The sequence below is a fragment of the Pezoporus flaviventris genome, unplaced genomic scaffold (assembly GCF_033815535.1).
Source record: "Pezoporus flaviventris isolate CSIRO_AGI_PZ_B2104156 unplaced genomic scaffold, CSIRO_AGI_Pfla_v1 ptg000013l, whole genome shotgun sequence".
NCBI classification, from domain to species: domain Eukaryota; kingdom Metazoa; phylum Chordata; class Aves; order Psittaciformes; family Psittacidae; genus Pezoporus; species Pezoporus flaviventris.
The window spans coordinates 40,623,058-40,647,056 of record NW_026892561.1 but is presented as its reverse complement, the minus strand read 5'-3'; the positions used below and the strand labels follow the sequence as shown (position 1 = coordinate 40,647,056).

Below are 23,999 nucleotides of genomic sequence, written 5' to 3'. Positions count from 1 at the left end.
CAAGCTGCTTGTTAAAGAAAACAGTAGGGAACTGACATCAGAACAGCTTCACTTAAAAAAATCCTACATAACTGATTTGAAACAAGTAACCAAGTGTTATAGTCAATGTTGAGTGAGTACGTAAAGAACAAGATGCAGTGTGTCATATCAACTCTGAAATCAGGATGCTGTCCTCAGCTCATGTCAGCTACTTTAGTGTAAGAGGCTTGTAACTGCATCCATACGAATATCCATTTGTAAAATAAGGTGATAACTACAGCATCTGTACTGCCATTTAATTCCTTTTGCAGGAGATAAAGGACTTGCAGGAGGCAAAGGGTCACCGGGTTGTGAAGGAAAGATTGGAGATACAGGCCGAGCTGGAAACCTAGGACAACAAGGAGAAAAGGTTTGGTTAGAAACATAGTACAGACTTTTCCATAGGTCCCATTCATTAAATGTGACACTGAGCAAATAAATTAAGTGTAAGGAATACAGGAGCTTTTATGTTTCTTGACCAGTGACGCACAAGCTATGAAATTAAATTCTTTATATAAAACGGGGCTCAAGCCAAAATTTTAAATTCAGATACTGGACTTCAGAGGTCCAAGTGTTGGGGATGCTTCGGTACTCAGTTTTTAGGAGAATATTACATTCCTCACAGAAAAAAGCAACGCCATAGCTTCTGAAAAGATGGCTATTCAGAAATTGCAATTAAGCACATAATTGATGGAGGTGACAATTATGCATGCATTTAATTTAAGTGCTCCACTGAATTGAAACATAAAGGAAGTAGGTTGGAAGTAATACTGCAGCCACTCTCGCTGATTAACCGAAGCTACTCTACTGATGGCATATGTAAACATAGGATTATTGACTACTGTGTAATCAGGATTCAAATTTGAAAAAAAAATGGTAGCACCTAAGTGTTTTGAAGATATGGCATTTCTTTTTTGTGTGCATCCTCAAATGTCATTTGACATGGCGAAGTGTGTGGTTTGAGGTTGTGGATTTTATGTTTTTTTAATTATTATTTAATCTGTATTTGATGTCACAGAACAGCTGGATATGGAGTGGCCTTTGTGGTCCAAGTGTATCATCACTGACAGGCATAAGCTCAGCTCTAGTGACCTGCTTTATGGACATACTGATTTGCTGGTACTCAAAGCAACCAGCAGATTAGTCAGCCAAATAAACTAATTCAAACTTTTGATTCAGGGAATAGACATGGGACATTTGCAATAAAAACAGTCTTCATTGAAAACAATGGTCAGAAGAATGATTAAAAAAATACCAGTAACTGACTTTGAGTATTCTGAGACAGATCTGGGTGTTGACCTTGATTATTTAAATAAATGCTTTGATAAAAATATGACTATCATATAAAAATAAAGGAAAAGTTATGTTTCCACAAACTTAAGCCAAATTTTCAGATATAGATCCAAAGCTTTTCACAGCTACAGCAAGCATCAACAATGCAGTAAAGGCCAAATGGAGAAAAGTATCTTGCATTGCTTAGTAGCAATTTCTTAGAGTTTGGAGTCAGAGTTCAATAGCTGTCTAGAGGAATTACTCTGGTATGGAACCTGCAGCTGGTCTATAAGGAACATCCAGCAGTCTCCTGAACTGGAGCTATTAAAAGTTATAATGTGGAAGATCCCCAGGGAATGGTGAAAATTACCCTAATAAAAGAAGTTAACTGATCACACAGTGGAGAAATATTTTGGCAGACATGCAAAACATAGTGGATTTCTCTCTGTGTTGCAGGGTGACCCAGGCATGGTTATTCCTGGAGAGCCAGGTAGACTGGGTTCACCAGGAAGTCATGGCATTCCTGGCTTAAAAGGTGATGCTGGATTTCCAGGACTTCCAGGCCTACCAGGGCGTGCCGGACATGATGGTGATGATGGCCTAAGAGGTACTGTTGTCAAACAAGCTCAAGGAGCACAGCAAGTTGTTTAAGGAAAGGGAAACCAAGTAAAACAATGCTCACTCAAAGTCTGAAACTTCTAGTTAAATGATTGTGAATCCAATTTCCTCTCTTTTAGGAGAGCGTGGCTCACCTGGAGTTCCTGGAGATCCAGGTTTTCCAGGGAAACCTGCTGAATGTCTTATTGGCCTGCCAGGTTTGCCAGGTGGCCGGGGAGCTACAGGCCCACAAGGTAGGACCTTCTGAATCAACTGTGCAATTCACCTGGGTGGGTCTGGGGTTTGTTTCTGCTTTCCAATAGCCTGAGGGAGCTGAAGCTGTTCCTAGATATTGGTTATAGGATAGTATGTGAAAAAACGTGAGCCCATAAGAGATGTGCTTCCCTCAGATGGGAAGAAAACAGCCCTTTAAGAAAGCCCAAACAACCCACAACTCTCCTATATTTCCTGAACATGTATGTTGTCTTACAGATCTAATGTTTAGCCTTCAAACATACGGAGTTCAACAAGAGTTTCATGCTTATGATGGCAAGATAGAGGTGAAGGCTTAGTTTTCAGACAGTTGTACCATACTACACCATCACTCGTTTTTCCTAGGAGGAAGAGGTTCGCAAGGCTCCAAAGGAAAACCAGGTCCTCCTGGCTTGAGTATCCCAGGAATCTACGGACTGCCTGGGGAACCTGGATTAATAGGTCTTCATGGAAATACAGGATTACCTGGCCCCAAGGGACAGTCTGGAAGGCCAGGAATCTCTGGTGTGCCAGGTAAGGATTTCCCAAGTACGTTTTGACATAGAAATTCAGTCTCTGCAAAAATGTCTGTCATGCTTTTCCAAAATGAATATGCCAACATATTTTTCCATCAACAGCTTTCGTATATATTAAGATCTATCTATAAAACAAATCATCATTCCTTAAATGACGAGCATATCTTGAAGCTGTTATGACACAGTACTGATTTTTCTGTAGGTCTTCTGAGAATAGATGGGTACCTTACACTGGTTGTTGTACAATAATGTCCTTGCAGTAGGAAATTAAATGATTGACATTCAAAGCAACTCCCCAGCATAATGGAAGGGTATTTAGTTCTTTCTCAGCATCCATTTTCAAACAAATAGCTTGTTAATGCTGTCTTTTTTTTCTTAAAAAGAAAGTTCAGATCTTGAGGCTGACAGAGTTAAGTCAGATCAAACTCTGTCACCTTAATTAGAGCTAACTTTAAATAATGCAGTTAATTCCTGTAGGGATTGGTTGGTTGGTTTGTTTGTCTGTTTTTCAGATATGTGTTCAGATTTGATTTGTAGAATAAAATCTATTATGTAATGCTCCCTATCTCTCACAGATTCTTCATTAGTATCAAATCCTTCATTATTCTGTAGGAAGGAGATGGTACATAATTTTTTATAAAGCTATAAACTAAATGATAAACATGCACCACTTGACTCAGTCATGCAAGCAGACACTCCTGATGTCATTTGAGGGGAGTTGTCACGTCCTAGCTGGTCTTCAACTCCTGAGCCAGAAAGGAATGTCTTTCCCATACAACCCATAACAGATCTCCCATCCCTGTGTGGGTATCTCAGATATATTGTCCTCCCTAACAGTTATTCCATTCATTGATAGAAGCTGTTGCAGCTACTAATCTAAGGTAGTCTGGAGTTTACTGTGTGTATAAATGCTGTTCATGTGGTTAACGACTGGAAAGCTGGCTTGGACAGCATGCTTCAGAGATCAATATATATAAGAAAATATAAGCAATTAAATATTTAAATGATAGGCAGATGTGTAGTTTTCTGAAGTAATGTTCTGTTTTACTGATCAAATACTAGCAAATATGTTGCTGTTGCTTCAATTCCACAGGCTCAAGGGGAGAGCCAGGTATAATGGGCCTATTAGGAATTCCTGGACCCCCTGGCATTATTGGAAGACCAGGCAACCCGGGTATTAGAGGCAAGTGGCCTTAGCATTTGCCTTCATTATTATTTAGATTATAGAAACTTCCATGCTAAAGTTAGTCTTGTGATTCTTCTTGATGTATGGTTTCGTGCTTGAGTACACGTGTCATCCTAGAATTTCTTTGAGTCTTGGTAAGTCTTTGGCTTCTGTATATATGCAGTCTGCAGGCTGAATTACTACATTATTTAATTTTTTCAGCAGTTTTGAATTGCCACCTTTTCTATTTCTTTGGTATGTGTAAAAGTGGCTGGTAATCTGATAAATAAAGAGCAGAGAGCTTTTTTGCTTTATTTTTTTTGCATCCCATTCATCTAATATCAGTATTATATATTCAACAGATATAAGATTATACATATATTCAGTATAAGAAATAATTACTGTTTCTTGCCATAATCTGTGGTCGTATTTATTTTATTGATGATTGGAGTAATTAATAAGCTTGTTTAGGCTTCTCAATGACACCAATCACTGGAGTAATTAGAATGTACAGTGGGGATGTATATTTGCATATGTAGCTGCCCTTGAAGACAGGAGTTTCATTGCTTCACTTATGCTAGCATCCAGCTAGGTTTCTTTAGAAAATTTAATTATATTTTCTTGTAGGTTCTTCTGGCTTCCCAGGACTAAAGGGAAGAAAAGGATTTCTTGGAGCAAAAGGCGAACAAGGTGATAAAGGTTTTCCTGGACCATCTGAGACCTTGGTTAATATTGGGAATAAAGGAGAACGAGGTTTAAAAGGTACACATTCATTGATCTGTAATTCAAAACTAATTAGGGTTGTCACCTATGTTACAGTTCCATTAGGTTCTGAATGACTTCTTTGCCTCGGTCCTCACTGGCAAAAGCTCTGACCACACCACCCAAGTCTTGGAAGGCAGATGCAGGGACTGTGAGAATGAAGACCTTGGGCCCACTGTAGGAGAGGATCTGGTTCGAGACCATCTTAAAAACCTGAACGTGCACAAGTCCATGGGTCCTGATGAAATCCATCCACGCATCCTGAAGGAGCTGGTGAATGAAGTTGGGAAGCCGCTGGCCATCATATTTGAAAAATCATAGCAGTCAAGTGAAGTTCCCGATGACTGGAAAAAGGGAAATATAACCCCCATTTTCAAGAAGGGGAAAATGGATGACCCGGGGAATTACAGACCAGTCAGTCTCACCTCTGTGCCTGGCAAAATCTTGGAGCAGATTCTCCTGGAAGGCATGCTAAGGCACATGAAAATCAACAAGGTGCTTGGTGACAGCCAGCATGGCTTCACTAAGGGGAAATCCTGCCTGACCAATTTGGTGGCCTTCTATGATGGGGCCATAAACCTGATGGACAGGGGTAGATCAGTTGATGTCATCTACCTGGACTTGCACAAAGCATTCGACACTGTCCTGCATGACAACCTTGTCTCTAAATTGGAGAGACATCAATTTGATGGATGGACCACTCGGTGGATAAAGAACTGGCTGGATGGCCACACACAAAGAGTTGTGGTCAATGGCTCAATGTGCAGCTGGAGAACAGTAACGAGTGGTGTCCCTCAGGGATCAGTGTTGGGACTGGTCTTGTTTAACATCTTCGTCACTGACACGGACAGTGGGATTGAGTGCGCCCTCAGCAAGTTTGCTGATGACACCAAGCTGTGTGGTTTGGTTGATACGCTGTAGGGAAGGAATGCCATCCAGAGGGACCTTGACATGCTTGTGAGGTGGGCTGATGCCAACCTCATGAATTTTAACCATGAGAAGTGCAAGGTCCTATATCTGGGTCGGAGCAATCCCAGGCACAGCTACAGGTTTAGTGGGAGGTGATCCCTGCCTGTGGCAGGTCCTTAAGGTCCTTTCCAAGCCTAACCATTCTGATTCTATGATTCTATGAACTCTATAACATGGAAGAAACTGACTGTACTGCTGAGAGTATTCGCCTGGCTTTGAAATTAGTATTACTGAACACTGTAACTGCCTTTTTATTTATGGGATAGTTCAATAATACACTGAATATATATTTTCACTTCAACAAATCCATATTCCTTGAAAACCTACTATTGTAATGTTAAACCAGTAATAATATGTCAGTAGTACTAGAAGGCTTATATACATACACTATGCATTCAAGTGTTTATACATTTAGTAGCCCATGAGCACAGAAATGGGTGTGCTTACCAACTAGATGCTGGATTTCAAAGAAGTTGAGTATGCTCAGAAATACTTAATTGCCAGAAGAATATTTTTTACAATATTGCAAAATATTGTCTGCAATACTAATATATATTGTCTATGAGTTGTACATGCTAAACTAATGTTGTCTGGTCTTTTGTGTACACATTTTCTTATGTAACCTTTCAGAAAACTTCCTTTTGTCTCCATATGAAAAATACAGAGGCATTAACTGTGAGCTTGTTTCTTGCTTATGTGTATTCACAGAGTGAAAATCCTATGCTCCACCTAATTAGCTCTAAGAGTTATACTTTAAATTTTATAAATTTTATAAATTTTATAAAACTTTGTAGTCTAAGATGTTATGTAGTATTTTTTAAAATGAAACTTTGTTTTAGGAGTTCATGGAAGAATGGGTCTAAAAGGAGAAAAAGGAGATGCTGGTGTGCAGGGTCCCCCAGGTCTTGATGGATCTGAAGGAATACCTGGTCTACCAGGTATGGAATATGTATATTGAAAATTAACAATATCACATGGACAGTAAAGATAATATTACCTCAGTGCTTAGAACTTAACTCGGCTCCAGCAGCAGCACTACATTCTCTGTATTAACTTTGAAACTTTTCTGAGAATTCTAAACCAGCAATTTCAAAAGCTGCTATTCGAAAGTCATAGCAGCTACCACCAAATAATTCTTTGTTTTGTTCCAAATATAGACCATTTTTGGGGATGAGAAATAGAAAACAGTATTAAATCCTGAATAATGAAGACTTCAAACTCTAAAAGCTGATAAGACCAGTGAATAAAAATTGGTATTTATAAAAGTGAAGTTGAACTGCCCAATATTGCAAAGAAAAGTAAGAATTCTAAAATAGGAATATTACAGTTACAAAAATATTTTAGAAGCTTTTTTTTTTTTTTAATTTTGAGTGGATTTTATTTCCATTTTCAAAGCCTGGATGTTGGGCTTATATTTTGAAAGTTACCAGAACTTTATTTTGAACATCACCAGATGTTCAGTGAAAGGCAGGTTTAAAAAGTACCTGCATAAATTATAAAACTACCTAAGTTATGACTAAGGTTTTCTCTGCCATTCCCATAACCGCACACATAATGATACATGTTGGTCCTTGAGAGACAGTGCATCTCTCAAATTAATGCTAATAAAACATTTTTATTTCTCTGTATTCTGTATTTTTGATTCTTTGAGATAACCTATTCCTCGAAAATCATATTATACTATAATACATAAAAATAGTAACAGGAGTAATTTAAACTTGTAATCTAAATGGCTCTTTTCACAATTGCAATTATCCATGCTATACAACCTTATAACATTACTGCTATACTCTGTCATTAATATCCTTTGCAGTGATTGCAATGTAGCCAGCACAGGAAAAATGCTCCACTAGTCCCTAACTTTTAATGGAATAATGAATAACACCTTACCTGCCTAAATGTTCAAGCATGGCTATTACGCTGGAATTTATACATCTGGACATTCCAAATGCAACTAGATCTTGCAGTCATTAAACTGAAAGCTAATTTAGCTAAATTAAGCTAAAGATAAGTGAGTGGGGGGAAAGGTGCCTAAGCCATATAAGAAAAAGCTCATGAATATACTAGTCATGAGACGTGCATAATGAGTAATGTGATTCATAATATAATAATGTGCTTCTGACATGCGCAGGAACCAGACTGAACCCAGGGGTTCAATGAAAGGAGGGTCCACTCTGTAAATACAAGTTCATGATCTTGATTAAAATTTGCAAAAGTATGTTTTTGTTGCTGCCCCTAAGTGCTGTGGTCACAAACCTTAATTTTAGTGTCGATACATAAGATGCTTGTTATTTCCTTGACTTTTTGACAACAATAATGATAATTTTATCTGTGTCAGGGGGCAAGAGGCTGCATGTTGATTTATGAAATAATATCACAAGGCGTGCAGTACAGGATTCTGTATTCATGAAAGCTCTGCCAGCCAGCCACTGTCTGAAGCAAACGTGTAGATGACACTTTTTTCTTCATCTTGCAGGTGTCAAAGGATTTATGGGTCTTCCAGGGGTTACTGGAGAACCAGGAATCCCAGGTGGACCAGGAAACAAAGGGGACATGGGATTTCCAGGTCATTTTCTGTCAAGCCCTATTGCAAATTCATAGAGCTGTATAGAAGCATTTGCAAAGATCTGAGCAGTTACTGTAAAAGCACTACACAACCTTGGGGTTTATTCTTTGCAGTACCTATAATCTTACCACCCCAGCATTTGCTTGACTTGCAGAGTGCACCTGCCCCTCTCTGTAAATGAAATATAACTACCTTAATGTATATATTATTACATGTAAGAACCTCTTTTAAATGTGTTTAGAAATAAAATCCCTGGCTATGTAAATTACTTTAATGAAGAATTAATATTTGAATATATAAGCAGTAGTTCACTAAACACAAGATGAGGTATGCAGTTATGATCCTTTTAAGAATGGTATCAGTATCTATTTTTCCAGGTGCAAAAGGACAGAAAGGATCTCCAGGCTTTCCAGGACCATCAGGAGACCCTGGTCCACCAGGCTGTGATGGCTTTACAGGTGACAAAGGAGATCCTGGGTACCCATCTGCTGGGCCTCCAGGAGAACCTGGTCCAAAGGTATAAAGGCAATGGAAATACTGTCATATTAGGCAATAAGCAGAGTCTTTGACTATAGCAACACAAGAACATGTAAGCAAGAGCTGCAGAACTTGCAGAAGTAGATGATTTGTTAGTGATAAGAAATATGAAAATTCTATTGTGTCATTACTTGTGAGAAATTTTTTGAGTTTGTTATATTTCATTTTTTTCTTGGTGCAAGAATTTCATGTTTGCAAGGCGGTCCATGTTTACAAATAACTTTGCTTACGTAAAAGCTGCTAATCCAGCAAGAACAAGGACTTGCACTTAAACGGTCAGCAGTAGGAATACTTGTACATTAAAAAGTATAAAAAAACATAATCTTAGCAAATACAAAAGTTTTGTAATCTAAAATTGTACTATTGGGTTTTGACAGACTAGTAATATCATTACTAAGATGAATTGGTTTTTTTCTTCTTACCAATATATATTGCTAAGAAATAAACAATATTTTTTAGGTCAACTGATTACAGTTTTACTCCACATATTCTGGTTAACAACTAGGAGTCATTTTACATATGAATTTATCTAAAGTACATTGCTGAGGTTGTAAACTAAACTATAACTCCTGTAATCTGTCTAAATTAGCTGTTTATTTTCTGTATTAACTGGGTAGGACAATGTTACTGTCATGAAAATCAGTAGGAATTAAGGAAAAATATGCAATTCAGTATTTTGTATAGCTGCATATCATATAAGGAATGCATATTTGGATCAAAGAGGAGCTGTTAAAATAAAATTGAAGGGAAGTCTGTGTGCCAGCGAAAACATCTCAAGACTGAAGCTGGTTTGTACAGGTTAAAGATCTTCTAGCTATGTTTAAAAGATCAGTGGTATTATGACAAGACTTCATGTTAGTCTACTTTGATTTTTGTCTGAAAATCATAGTGAACTATGATTACACATAGTTAACCTGTAAAATTACATGTGATTTTTTCTATTGTTCAAATATGGAATCTAATGTATTTAATGTAATATGATTCTTCACCTGTTTGTGTGCAACTGCTATTTCCCAGGGAAATCCAGGGCCCCCAGGAGTTTTGGGCAGCAAAGGGGAAAAAGGATCCCAAGGTCATCCAGGACATAAAGGAATACCAGGACCACATGGGACCAGAGGGGAAACTGGAGGTGCAGGAATCCCAGGTATGTTTTGTTTTGGCGGGCTGGTGAGATGTTAACATACCTTTAAAAGAAGATAATTTGTCAGTAAGCTACACAAAGTGCCTATGCTTTGGCATATTTATATTCAACTGCTATAAACTTTAAGAGCTCCTTTGTAGTCAGTGCAGCCATACTGCCTTACATCAGCTAGAGATCTTTTGCAGCAGTCTGAAGCATAAATGATAGCAAAATTCTCAGACTGAATCTGGATCTAGTGATAATGCCTTTTTCTCCTCTCCCACACTCTTCCTACAGGAAAGCTTGGCCCTCCTGGAAATACTGGTGTTAAAGGACAGCAGGGCCGCCCAGGCCAACAGGGTATTAGAGGCCCTCCAGGTATGGTGTAGTGCATCTCTCCCAGATCACTGCCCCTGTTTTTTTTATTTTCTTTGGAACGAGGCAGTTGATGTTCTTTTGAGCTTTTTAGAATGTAACTGATGCAGTTGCAGTCTCTGTTTATGTTAGTTCAAGGCTTTGTTTACCTTCTCTGGTTGCAGTGAAGGTCTTCAGCAGACAGTTTTCAATGTTACGAGTTCAGCTGAGGCAACAGGTTTTAATTTTATTTCACTACTATAAACTTCACCTTCTTTTCTACTTATTTATTTTTTTTAATCAGGTGGTCTCAAGATGTGATCTCCACACAATTGTAAGGAAGGAACGTTAAAATAAGATGTAGCTAGATGAGGAGAACAAAATGAAATGGAAGGAGGGGACAGAGTTATAGTTGCTTGTTAAAGCAACAGAAAAGTTTAAACTATTCAAAATGTACCTAAAGGGGAGTGTGTAAAATGCAACAGTTATGCACTGCAGATTTTAATAAAGTGAGCGCCAGTCATTGTCTTCAAAAAGAACATTGGATGCTCTTACATTTGGAGATCTGAATCAGAATTACAATATTGTGGTTTTGTAGCCTTCAGTGAACTTGCACTGACTTACCAACAGAGTTAGCAAAGATCAGAATCTACTCCCTGTTTAGAAAAACTTGAATTTGTAATAAAGCCTGGGAGAGAAACCACACTGCCTCTACGGATTCCAGTTAGGGTGGGTTAAGTCAAAGGAAGAGTCCTAAAATGTCTTTGAAAGACAAAGCCATTGCCTGTGAAAATAGCGGGGGTATTAAATCCATTTAAGTCTAGTGAGTTCAATAAAAATTATGTGCTACTCTTTACAAATGTTTAAATACCAACACAGTTATATCTATCTGAAGTAGCTGAACTAACTAAATCTTAATAAAGGGGACTCATATCTTCTCCCTTTGAAATGCAAAATAATAGTAGTGAAAATGATATTGTGGTCCATTGTAATTCACAGGTGCCATTGGAGAGCCTGGAAAAAATGGACCTGTAGGTGAAAGAGGTAATCAAGGTCAGGATGGTATGCCTGGTCCCCCAGGAGTAAAGGGAGAACCAGGTAACACCAGTGAAATACTTTCATTCTGGTTTACAGTTGTTTTTTTCCCTAGTTAAACTGACATGAATTAATTGAGAAGGATTAATATGGAGCTTCTGTGGAGCCACAGATAAGTTTATAAGTAGAAGGGTTTTCACTTTCACATAATTCACAGGTTTTTTCCTAGGAACTTTTATATGCTGTCAACAACCCAAATGCATATGTCACTGCTCTATTATGCGATTTGTCATAACGTCACCTAATAATGTTAATGTCTGCAAGAGCCAAAGTATTGCTGTTAATAGTACTTACATGTTTAATCTGAAAGAAAAGAACCAAAATGCTTTTAAAGGAGTCTCCTCTCTTACATGGAAATAACATAAAAGGCATCACAGTGTTTACTTGCATGAATGGTGAAGGTTTCCATGACCTAGCCTTTGGATTGTAAACCCTTTCATTCCGTCATTTAAATGTCACTCCTGATGTCATCAATGTCTACAGATAGATTTAGTCCTCCACTGAATCCCGACAGAAAGTGTTTTCATATTTTACAGTGATAATAATTCCATATTAGTATAAAGAGGGTACTGAGGAGGCAGGCATAGTACACAGTATGTGTGAAGTAATCACTGTTAACGTATTTTCTTTTTTTTAGTATTTACATTTCTTCTATTTTTCTTAGTAACTAACTCAAATGCAGATTTTTCTTCTTTTTTTTCCTCTGAAAATAGACAAAACTTATTATTGCAGAATGTACTTCAAATGTGATTGACTGAAGAGTTTCTACTATGAAGAAAAACAAATTTAATTTCTATTTCTGTATAGAAGAAATGGAAATAATAATTTAAATTATATTTTATCTATAACTAAAATCTACATCTTGATGCAGTGAATTCTGAAGAAATGTGTAAAATATTAGATAACGATGATGTTTTCTAACAATTATTCAGGACTTTGAGCATAATGTGACCTAATATTTTATAGGAGCACCAGGGAGAGGAATCCCTGGCCTTCGAGGTATTCCTGGTCGGAGAGGTAAGTTATCTTTGCAGAAAGCAAAATCTTAATTTTTACATACCAGAATCATCATCATCATCATCATCTTTAAGCTACCTCCTGCTTTTGGATGCTTGGAATGGCACTAAGAGTGTCAGAGAAAACAAAGAGTAATTCTGTGCTTCTGATCAATGATTGGGTGTTATATTTGGTTATATTTGGTGTTATATATAAAAGTTAAGACTATTATAAAAGGGAAATGAAGAAGCAAACTTCTATGGTTTTGTGAATGTAAAACATTCTAGAGCTTTTGAAATTTTATTTTGAAATATAATTTGATTAACAGAGGATGTCCTAATGAAAACAGATGATGCTGCTGAATGTTAAGCATACTATAAGAAAGCTGCATCAACTGCAATTTAAATTTGTTCATCTTGCTTTTTATATTGATGAAAGTTGAGGGGACTCTTCCCATTTTTTAGGTTTTGCATATATTTCTAGTACTAGTTGAATTGCAGTGATTTGCTTTACTTAAAAAAGAATAAATCTTCATATCCTCCATATATAGATTTTGCACTTGAAGATCAGCCTTACAAAAATATCCTTTTAAGGTAGTCTCTTATTTTGTGGTACTCACATTGATGCTTTTAATTGAAGTGTAGTTTAAAAGGATTTGCCAGTTCTGATGTTCAAAGAAGCATTTCTTCTACTTATACATCAAGAAATATTCCCTGCTGTGGTCTTTTTACCTTCCTCCCAAGTTTATTCTCTTGTATGAGCAATTTCTGAAATGGAGGGGTTTTTTTTGAGAAAAAAGAGTGGTGTGTACTATCTTGCTGTGAGTCCTGTCTTCTCACAACCATTTTGCCTTACAGTAGCAAGGTGGCTTTGAGGACTTCTCCATATTAAAACCAAAGGCTGAATTCCCACCTTTGCAGTACAGTAAATATTGTATGTTGTCAGATCATCTTGACACCTCTCACCAAATGTAATACTTACTCTTTGCAGGAATCAAAGGGGACATGGGACTGCCTGGTTTTCCTGGGCCACCAGGTATGAAAGGTCATCAGGGTGACCAAGGACCTGTTGGACCACCTGGCTTAGTGGGGTTACCTGGATTTCAAGGCTCAACAGGCATGGCAATTACCGGTCAGAAAGGGAACAGAGGTATTGCTGGTGCAAATGGAAGACCAGGTGTGTTGTTATAACCCCTTATTTATCTGAGATGATATACTGATAATTGCAAGTAGAATTCAGCCTGTCCAGAACTTAAGGTGGAAGGGGGTCTTTCCTCGAGAGAAATTCATAATTAAATATGCAGTTTCTTTACCAATTAACGTAGTGTTATCATTGGAAACACCATGATGGTCTATGCAGTGTGATGTAAATGAAAATAACACCAAGCTTTGCAGTCCACTCGATTTTCATTATTTTGCTTTCTGTCCATGTAGTCTGTAGGGCAGCTGAGATCCAAAAAGTGAATATGGCACTTAGTGGTAGACTTGGCAGTGTTAGGTTTATGGCTGGACACGATAATCTTAAAGGTCTCTTGCAACCTAAATGACTCTGTGATTCAATGATTACAGGCATAACTACAACTGCAGGTTACTCCAAAAGCGGTACTGCTATAGAGTACTGCAAGAACTCAGCTCTGATTTCAGATTAAATTAGCAGGCTGGGAAAAATGAGTGGCCTTTTTTTGTTTTTTTTTTCTTAATGGGTATATTCCCTTGGTAATCACTGAGGTGGTAAACATGAGTGCCATTATACAGTTGTTGAGTGTTGTACTGCATTGTATGTAATGTATGTGAAATGCTGTTGCTGTTGGCAGTAGTCTTTACTTACTCTGATGTTTCTGTACAGGTGCTCCTGGTTTTCCAGGGCCTCCTGGTCTTTCTACTCTCAGCATGAAAGGAAGCAAAGGAGTTAGAGGCGCAGATGGCATACCAGGGCCAACAGGCCCAGCTGGTGACATTGGTCCTCCAGGTCCAAAAGTCAGTGAAAGGAATATTGCTTATTTCTTAGTCCATTGTTAATTTGTTCTTACCATGAAAATAACACCCAGGGCAATCTAAAATAAACACCACCAAACAAACAATAAACCAAAACAAACAAAAAAAAACCCCTCATCCTCCCCCAAACCCTTTGTGATAGCTGAAAGATATTAAAATGGTTATGAAAAGTAGTTTATATGGAGTTAAGCGGACCAGAAGGAAATTATCATGAATTTCTGGCATGATATTTCCCTAGCCATTCTGTATTACAGAGTAATATTAACAATTAAATTATTATTTATAACATGCTCACAAATGAAGCAGATAATTCTAGTTGTAGCATATTCTGTGAACATAATACTTTGAATATTCTGAACAAAACATATATCATAGCCTGCAGAGTCTGCTTCTTGTTTATTATTGGCGTTATCTGATTTTCAGGGAATAGAAGGTCGATCAGGTTATCCTGGCGCTAGAGGGGCCCCAGGATTCCTTGGATTCCCAGGTGTAAAAGGTATATGCATACTCTCTACATACACTTCTGAGTCCTAAAAAAAAATTGTTTACATGTTGTGTTATAATAGTATTTGTGTTACAGTACCTCATCCTAGAGTTTGCTGCATCAACAGCAGGGTATAGGTCAGCTATAAGAGAAAGCGTTCACTATGAGAGCATTTTTTTTTGTGTTAGATGCTATGGGTATATCCAAACTGATGTTAAGTGAGAAAGGGCTGAAACTGCAATAGCCTCCATTCCAGGCAAAGTCAAAACAAGTTTGTCCTTAGTGACTAGTAATGTATAAGGACTTTGGGACTGACTCTGCTAATTAGAAATGCCATACCTCTGCTAGATGCTTTTGGCAACCTCCTAGCTATAGAACTCAAGAGCATTTAATCATAATTAGAACACAGAGCACTGGGTCCTCTGTTTGCCATAAGAATAGTCCCAATTACAATTTAATTTACCAGTTTATCAGGAAATGAACTGTTAAATGTATTGGCTTCATTAATTCCGTATTCCTGACATTTGGATCAGTAGGTGGCTAAAATTCCTTTTAATTTAGTTTTTTTCCAGTGATTTAAATCTAATACAGGTCTACATCGCTCCAGTATTCTCATTTTTCAATTGCACGATTTACAGAGACAAAGAATTGTCATTACCTGCTTAGCCTACTGCTTTGTGCTCAATGTTAATTATTGTGTATTTTAAATTTGTTGTAATCTGAGAAGTCACCGTACAGACAGTAATTATGCTTTTCTTAAGCAAAAAGTTCTAATTTAATGTCATAGTCAGTCAAAATGCTTGATGACAGAAATAGTGATCTGAAAAAATCTGAATGTAACCTCATGTTTTGCACAACGAAAAGAAATGCTTATTAAGCTTCCAACACTTGCAAAACTATATGACCCTCCTAACAGCCATCAGCATAACTGACAGTAGGACTTAAAAGAAGTTGAACTGCACAGCATCACTGAAGGCAACACTTGACCTGCAAACTCAGTGACAAAAACACCTAAGATAAAAGGGGCATAGTCTAAAGTTGAGATTTTAAGTCAGGTTTGTGGAACCAGCCATTATATAGACTAGGAAACATCTTATAAACTGAGTGCACTTGGACTATAAATTCTACAGTAATGACAGAGATGTAGAAGTCCACTTCCGCATTTCAAATGAGTCTACAGGCTGTGTTACTCTTTGGGAAGTTTGAATGGATCATGCAGGACTCCTTAATAAGAGTCTGAAACTTCGGCAGTGATTTCGACATCTTAAATGAACAGACATATCTTCAATCTTCCTTTTTAGGAGAAAAGGGTAATCGGGGACCCCCTGGACCACAAGGTGCAGAAGGGCCAAGGGGACCAAAGGGCCAGCATGGTAACCAATCATTCTCATTCTAATACCAGCTGACTTAGGTTGATTTGTTTTGTAGATTGTTTGCTTTCTTTTAATACAAAGCAAAGCTCTTCATTATGTTTTTGTTGCTAGGTTCACCTGGAGTCCCTGGGAAAATATTCTCCATCCCAGGAAGCAAGGGTCCTCCTGGACTGCCAGGAATACCAGGAACACTAGGTGACCAAGGAATTCAAGGGATTCCTGGACTTCCAGGTGGTTTATACTTTTATCTCTGTACACATTTGTGCTGCTTAGTGGAACAGTTTGGGTTGGTGGGAAAACACGCTTCTGCATAGGAAACGGATGCATCTTTAAAAATACCTCTCCATATTTAAAAACAGCTTTGTACCTTGTTAACAACCTTGTATTTATAATCTGTCCTTTCCATCTGCCCTCCAACCTCGCAGTCAGCGAGTAAGTTTCTCCCTCAACATGAGCCTAAGCAAAGTAATGGAATAAAAAGTAAACTTGGATCAAAACTTTCACCATTTTAATACAACCAGAAACATGCTCAGGATGCCATTATGCACGGGGAAATTACCATGCATAATAGAAGTACTCTAGATGTGCTACAAAGTTATTGTGTCCACCATACTCTGGGGATGGGAAAAGGGAAAGCAGAAGCTGGCTACTTCTTCACTGGCACTGGAAGTGAAGCCTGCCATGGATGTGAGGAATGGGAAAGCAAAGTGAAGGTAGGATGAGGGGAATATGCAGTGGGTGCCTGGCCACCACAGCTTTCCACCACAGGAAAGGAACTCCTCCAGGAAGCAGGCTTACCAGAAGGCATGCCCCAATCCAGAATGACAGTTGCCTCTAGCATAACAAAGCAGGCACTAAAGAATTGCTCTTTTATACTTGCCTTAAAATTGTTTTACAGAGAAGCTGCAATGTTTATAGAATCACAAACCATGGTCCATATAATATGAACCTATTGGAGTGAGTCGAGAGGAGGGCCACAAAGATAAGAGGGCTGGAGAACCTCTCCTATGAAGGAAGACTGAGAGAGTTGGGCTTGATCAGCCAGGAGAGGAGGAGGCTCTGGGGAGACCTTATAGCATCCTTCCAGTACCTAAAGAAAGCTGGAAAGGGACTTTGCACAAGTTCAGTATAGGGACAGGACAACAGGTAATGGTTTTAAATTGAAAGAGGGTAAATTAAGATAGAAGTTCTTTACTGTGAGGATGGTGAGGCACTGTAACAGGCTGTCCAGAGAAGCCGTGGCTGCCAAATCCCTGGCAATGTTCAAGGCCAGGCTGGACTCAGCTTTGTACAACCTGGTCTAGTGGAATTGCCCATGGCAGGGGGAGTGAACCTGGGTGACCTTTAAGGTCTCTTCCAACTCTTAACCATTCTATGAGTCTATGATTCTACAATTATGGCCTGTTACTGTATCGTTTAAATACCTATATTGCATGACACATGCTAAAAGAAAAAGCTGTTTGCTTTGGTTTCTGAAAACATTTCTTATGAGAATACTATTTTTCTGAAATACAGTCAATATTTCCTTGTAATCTTTCTGATAGAAAATATAGTGACAGTAATGCTACAGTCTCAAAACTTAGCAAATTCATGCTGTTTTTATTCTAACACAGCTACATTTACATGAGGATTTTAACTTTATTCATTAACAGTTATTACAATCTAGAATATCTAAGGCTATATGATCCTGTTTTTTTTCTTGATTACAATTAGGACCTAAAGGAGTAAAAGGTCTACCAGGAAGATTTGGTCATCCAGGTCAACCAGGACTGCCTGGTCCAAAAGGAGACAGGGGATTTCCAGGAGAAAGAGGTACAGGAAGGCAGACATCTGTGTTTGACTGCTGCTCCTGAATTTACAGATAAACTGTATTCCTGATTTCTGTAAATCCTTTCTTTTTGATGTATTGAGATTCTGTAACATTTACAGTCACTTTAGGGCCACAAGCACATGCAAGCACATTCTTAGCTTTTAACAGACGCATGTCCACAACTGGAATAGTAATTTAAAAAAATATGCTTTAACTGTGCTCCTCTCTAATTAATCATATTTATTTATCCATCTGAAATCCCTAGGTGTCAGTGTGCCTTTTATTGACATCAAAATACAATTAAATATTTAGTCACCATAAAATGTTTATACAATTTTTTTTTCTAAAAATGGCCATGGTTCTTTAAAATATGTTGCTATTTGATGAAGCTATGCAATGTAAAGCTACCCGAACTAGGTCTGACAGAGTTAATACATCTAGCAATAAATATGACCAATTTACAAGTTGTGTCTTCTTACTGATAATTTTTTGTTAGTTTTCAAGTAGTTCCAATAATTCAAATGAACTAAAATTTCAAATAAAATTATAATATTTGTAGTCTTATTTCTTTCCCCTTCACAGGACAGCCTGGACTGGTTGGCTTTCCAGGTCTACAGGGGTTACCTGGATCACCAGGTACTATCATTGCTGGTCCAACAAGAAGAGGTTTTATCTTTACCCGGCATAGTCAATCAACAAGGATTCCTTCATGCCCACATGGGACATCGCAGCTCTATGTTGGTTATTCACTGCTTTTTGTACAAGGAAATGAACGAGCACACGGACAAGATCTTGGTACTGTATTGGTAAAAAGTTTCAGATCATGTTCTTTAGAGTCCCATCATGCTAAGTTGTCATGCAACCAAACTCACACTAAGTGTCCGAGTTGCACACTGGTTTCAACCATCAGTCTCCAGAGTGGTCCGCTGCTCTGAGTCAATTCAGGGATCATGGCTTGAAATACAACATTCTTTCCTGCACTCCTATATTCCCTTTTTGCTGTCCCTAGATATTTCTGAGGAGGAATTCAGTTACTTATGGACAGATGTCTAGTATAAATGTTCACAACATCTGCACGGGTCTGACAGTAATCACACGAGGTCTCAGAGAGAATCTTGCCTTTTTGGAGACCAAATGGGATGCTTTAGGGTGTCAAAAACAGCACCAGAAGCTTTTGTTTAAGCAGCCGAATCCCTGTTACTGCATCAAGGACCAATACTGTTCAAGAATATATTATTGTTTTAACATATTTTGTTCTTAGCCTTTATTTTTTATATATACCATAAACATTTTGCTTTCAGATAATTCCACTATACAGACACTTCTCTCTTTATAGTTACCAACAGTTTTATTTCTCACTGTAGACTGTATACCATCACATGTGTCTTCTGTTCGCTGCACTAAATGTAATATCCTACCTGTCACAAAACACTCCTCTTTTGTCTTTCAGGAACAGCTGGTAGCTGCTTGCAGAGATTTACCACCATGCCATTCTTATTCTGTAACACCAATGATGTTTGCAGTTTTGCTTCTCGCAATGACTACTCATACTGGCTCTCAACTGCAACAGTAATGCCAGTAGACATGGCACCAATTTCTGGCAGGGCACTAGAGCCCCATATAAGCAGGTAAGAGTGGAAGAATTTTAGCTGTTCTGGCTTGTAACCACAGAGACATCATAAACTGTTCTGAATGGCAAATCTTAGGCAAGCCTGCCCATCTCAGCCAATACAAGCGCTGTTTTTAACCACTTGATTTTTGATTACTCACCTGATTATGTCACGCATTCAGTGGTACTCTAAGAAAGGTTAGATTAAAGTAAAGCTAGGGTCTGCCACAGGGATTAATATGCATAGCTGACTTGAGAAGATGGCACACAAGCCTACTGATAGTGATGATTTTTGTCAAAATCTATTGTTGTAATTGGAGGAAGACTAAAATGAAATAAAGACAGTTTCATTATTTAGAATGCAGTATGAATCATGTTCTGCCTTCAGTTATGTGTCATGTTTACTGTAATTGGTGAAGAGCATTGTAAATTGGGGCTGAAGGTTCTCTGAAATGAAATACCCTTGTGCAAATGTGTCTCTTTTTAGTTGCTTTAGAACAGCTAAGAAGGATGAAGAGCATCTCAAGAGGAAAAGCTCTAAAAGCATGAAAGACCAAGTGTACCAAAATCAAACATGGGAAGGCAAGCTTTGGACTCTGTCTTCTAGCCTGCCCTACCCAGTTGTTGCAATCTAGTAGTTTTTCTAGGAAATAAAGATTATTTTTTCTGATCTTAGCAAACAAAGGTACAGAACTTTGATCTAAACTGTAGTAACCTATAGTAGTGAGCACAAGAAGAAGGTAAATTTAGCTTGTTACTTCAGTAAAGGCAAAATCGGGAAGCTCAAATGTTGTGGGACTAATTCCCATTTTCTACAAGTTTTTGTCTGGTGTTAATAGTAGAGACTGTAAAGCAATTGCAAAGCACAGTATTTGGATTGCCTTCAATTTACTTATCTGTTTACTGAACAGGAAAATCTGTGAGTTGCAACATTTATACTAAGCCCTGCCATTAGGTAGCTACTATCCTAGAAGATACAATTTTTGTCTGCTTTCATGTCTTCCCTCATATCTGCACTGAATGCATGTGCCTTTCTTCTTGCAGGTGTGTTGTCTGTGAAGGAGCTGCAATGGTAATAGCAGTTCACAGCCAAACAACTGTAGTTCCTGCATGTCCAGAAGGCTGGGTATCTCTCTGGAAGGGTTTTTCTTTTGTTATGGTAAGGATAGAAAAACTTGAATTATTAATTTTACCTCATCTTGCTTTCATTGCCATTTTCATCTTCTCACACCTCATTTGCTTCTTAATAATTGGTTGGTTGGATTTTTTTTTCCTTTGCCAAGTAGAGAATCATTTTATTAGCTCTTATTCAGTGCCAGAAACATATGAAAATCTATTCTAATCTGACCTCGAAAATAGGTGGCAGGAGAAAAAAGGGAAAAAGATGAAAAGAGAACCACAGGATTTTAGTCTAACAAAAGTAACTGCATGGTCATGCTGAAATCTAAGAAAGGGGTTAAGGAAGTGGAGTGGTCAAACTCGTCCTAAACACAAATACACAGAAATAACTGACACATTTCCATGCCAGGCCATTCTTTTATAAATCATATCTTGGGGATGAACTCCACAGAAAGCTAAAATGAAAACAAATACAGAATGCTGTTTTGAAAAACCACCTCAGCAATTTTGGTGCCACAACAAGATACAAGTGAAGAAAGTTCATAATGTGACTGCAAACTGAGAACTCATTATGGGAATAAGGGTGTATCTATAGTAGGGAATGTAGCACTTCATCTTTGTTATCCATGCCTGCCAGCAAATGAGAGTAAAAGAGAGAATTAAACCCTCCTGCTTTCTGCTTTAAAGTCCTTTCAGGTCTAGTGTGAAAAGTGTTGTCTCTCCTGGGATTTGGCCCTAAGTAGTAATAATAGTAAACTTCGAAAAAAATGAGAGAATTTTTACAGCATCTGGTTAAAATAATTTGCTTCTTTCCAGTATCAGCAAACCTAAATGTTATTTTCTAGCCAATTTTCTACTGTTGTAAATTATTTTAGAGCTATTTCTACAAGCATTGACCAACATCAAAGAGCAGCCCTGAGGAGAAGGCCTTGGGGGTGTTGGTCAATGAGAAACTTAACATGAGCCAGCAGTGTGCGCTTGCAGCCCAGAAAGCCAACCATATCCTGGGCTGCATCAAAAGGAGCATGACTAGCAGAGCATGATCCCTCTACTCTGTTCTCGTGAGACCTCACCTGGAGTATTGTGTGCAGTTCTGGTACCCTCAACATAAAAAGGACATGGAACTGTTGGAACAAGTCCAGAGGAGGGCCACGAGGATGATCAGGGGACTGGAGCACCTCCCATATGAAGACAGGCTGAGGAAGTTGGGGCTGTTCAGCCTGGAGAAGAGAAAGCTGTGTGGAGACCTCATAGCAGCCTTCCAGTATCTGAAGGGGGCCTATAGGGATGCTGGGGAGGGACTCTTCATTAGGGACTGTAGTGACAGGACAAGGGGTAACAGGTCAAAATTTACACAGGGGAAGTTTAGACTGGATATAAGGAAGAAGTTCTTTACTGTAAGCATGGTGAGGCACTGGAATTGTGTTGCCCAGGCAAGTTGTGAATGCTCCATCCCTGGCAGTATTCAGGGCCAGGCTGGACAGAGCCTTGGGTGATATGATTTAGTGGGAGGTGTCCCTGCCCATGGCACAGGGGGTTGGAACTAGACAATTTTAAGGTCCTTTCCAACCCTAACTATTCTATGATTCTGTGATCAAAGAAGGAAAATGCCGTCTTTGCTTTTAGGGTTTGGAGAAGTAATCAATGCAACCAAAAAGGTGAACACACTCAAAACAGGGCATTTGGCTTACTTTAGTACTCAAGTGGACAGAAGCCAGATAAATTCTAGTCTTTGTACTGGTTAGTATCATGCCTTTTCACGGAGCAGAGAAAGGTCTTTGCAGGCACTTAGGAAATGCCATAACTGCTTGAATTTTCATAAAGCTTCTGTGCTTCATTATAAGTTTAATAAAATTAATCTGTGTTCATTTTGTTTTGTCCAAGATATACCGCAGAACATATGGTATGTTTTAGAAAGAGATTTTTTTTTTTACCTGCAGTTTACTAAAATCTGACAGACCAGATCTCATAAAAAATGTGTTGGTGGTTACAGTACACAAGTGCCGGCTCAGAAGCTTCTGGCCAAGCATTGGCATCTCCTGGATCTTGTTTGGAAGAATTTAGAGCCATTCCATTCATAGAGTGCCATGGCAGGGGGACGTGCAACTACTATACAAATTCCTACAGTTTCTGGTTGGCATCGTTAAATCCAAGAAGAATGTTCAGGTAAACTGTATTTTGCTGCATCCACATGCATCGCATCCATGCTGCAAGTGTCCAAGGAGATAATAACTGTCTGCAAAACATGTAGGGGTTCCGCTACTAATTTCCCTCAGTTTAGACATCCCTCTTTGTCAGGTTCTGAGTCATTCTGTAACACGAAGATGCGTTAAGTGAGGCAAGGATTTCAGTGTTGTCAAGAATTCTCTATCCCACGTTTCATCATCTCTCCTTATTTGGTTTTTTGTTTGTTGGTGTTTTGGTGTTCGGTTGCTTTTTGATTGTTCACTTGGGGTTGTTTTTTTTTTTTTAAGTAAATGTTTCTTTTCTTTAATTTAGGAAACCTCTGCCACAGACTTTGAAAGCAGGAGAACTAGAAAATATTATCAGCCGATGTCAGGTCTGCATGAAGAGACCAGTCTAAACAGTGGCCACTCTTGATTGAACATGAAACTCTGTTTTTATTACAAAGATTTGCCTAACTCAGAAGAGCTATAATTTATTATAGTCCAACTGCACCTGGAAAGAAATTATAAATTGCCAGTGCAGCACTGTGTTGAGGTAGGGCAACAGTTTGACTTTTGGACTTTTGTCTTTGGCAAATGCAAAGCACTTTGATGGAGAAGGCTTGTAATGGCAGTCTGCAGGGGCTTCTGCTGAATTATTGTCATTTCTGAGCTGCATCTTCATGATAAAACTGTGGCATCACCAGATCTTTAATGAAAGATGTTAATGTTGCCTTGTGTCATGTGCTTTTCAAACCACAGGACAAACTAAATGCTCTAATATTGACTTACATATGTTCAGTGTTTGAGTGGGTCTAATTTAAGATTAAAATTGGCACTTATGAAAGATAGGGTTCAATAGGAAACACTTTCAGTGCACTTTTAAAAATATAATGATTCATTTGGGTTGTTTTGGTTTGGTTTCTTGTTTAATAAACAAGTATCTCCCCACTTACCTCACCCTTCCTCTGACTGTCAAACAAGAATACAGTCTTTTTTTGTATCACTGCAATAATAATGGCTCTTGACTAGCCAGAAAAGTAGGTACACCACACACTAGGCAGACAGTACAGTGGAGATAGGCACTAGCTGTGCCCTCCACAGTGACTGTGGCTAAGGGCTGACTAATTGAAAGTGTTGGCAAGTTTCCATTATATTCCATGGCTTTTGGCACAGATCATGAAATCTTTTAAATTCTTCAGAAGC

The 23,999-nt window shown here is 38.4% G+C and overlaps 1 protein-coding gene across 1 annotated transcript in view; it reads left to right on the top strand.

Annotated features, from left to right (window-relative positions):
* COL4A3 (collagen type IV alpha 3 chain) overlaps window positions 1-23,698 on the top strand; it is a 63,994-nt gene extending 40,296 nt beyond the window's left edge. The window contains exons 29-52 of the mRNA XM_061452994.1: window positions 291-388; window positions 1,747-1,897; window positions 2,028-2,141; window positions 2,506-2,673; window positions 3,769-3,858; window positions 4,468-4,602; window positions 6,411-6,509; window positions 8,048-8,137; window positions 8,515-8,654; window positions 9,692-9,818; window positions 10,092-10,172; window positions 11,148-11,246; window positions 12,210-12,260; window positions 13,230-13,415; window positions 14,085-14,215; window positions 14,657-14,729; window positions 16,019-16,090; window positions 16,202-16,321; window positions 17,804-17,902; window positions 18,483-18,695; window positions 19,351-19,528; window positions 20,554-20,668; window positions 22,622-22,794; window positions 23,128-23,698. Coding sequence (XP_061308978.1) covers window positions 291-388; window positions 1,747-1,897; window positions 2,028-2,141; window positions 2,506-2,673; window positions 3,769-3,858; window positions 4,468-4,602; window positions 6,411-6,509; window positions 8,048-8,137; window positions 8,515-8,654; window positions 9,692-9,818; window positions 10,092-10,172; window positions 11,148-11,246; window positions 12,210-12,260; window positions 13,230-13,415; window positions 14,085-14,215; window positions 14,657-14,729; window positions 16,019-16,090; window positions 16,202-16,321; window positions 17,804-17,902; window positions 18,483-18,695; window positions 19,351-19,528; window positions 20,554-20,668; window positions 22,622-22,794; window positions 23,128-23,212 — 2,888 coding nt within the window. The 3' untranslated portion in view covers window positions 23,213-23,698. The remainder of the gene's footprint in view (window positions 1-290; window positions 389-1,746; window positions 1,898-2,027; window positions 2,142-2,505; window positions 2,674-3,768; window positions 3,859-4,467; window positions 4,603-6,410; window positions 6,510-8,047; window positions 8,138-8,514; window positions 8,655-9,691; window positions 9,819-10,091; window positions 10,173-11,147; window positions 11,247-12,209; window positions 12,261-13,229; window positions 13,416-14,084; window positions 14,216-14,656; window positions 14,730-16,018; window positions 16,091-16,201; window positions 16,322-17,803; window positions 17,903-18,482; window positions 18,696-19,350; window positions 19,529-20,553; window positions 20,669-22,621; window positions 22,795-23,127) is intronic.
* The last annotated feature ends 301 nt before the right edge of the window (window positions 23,699-23,999 follow it).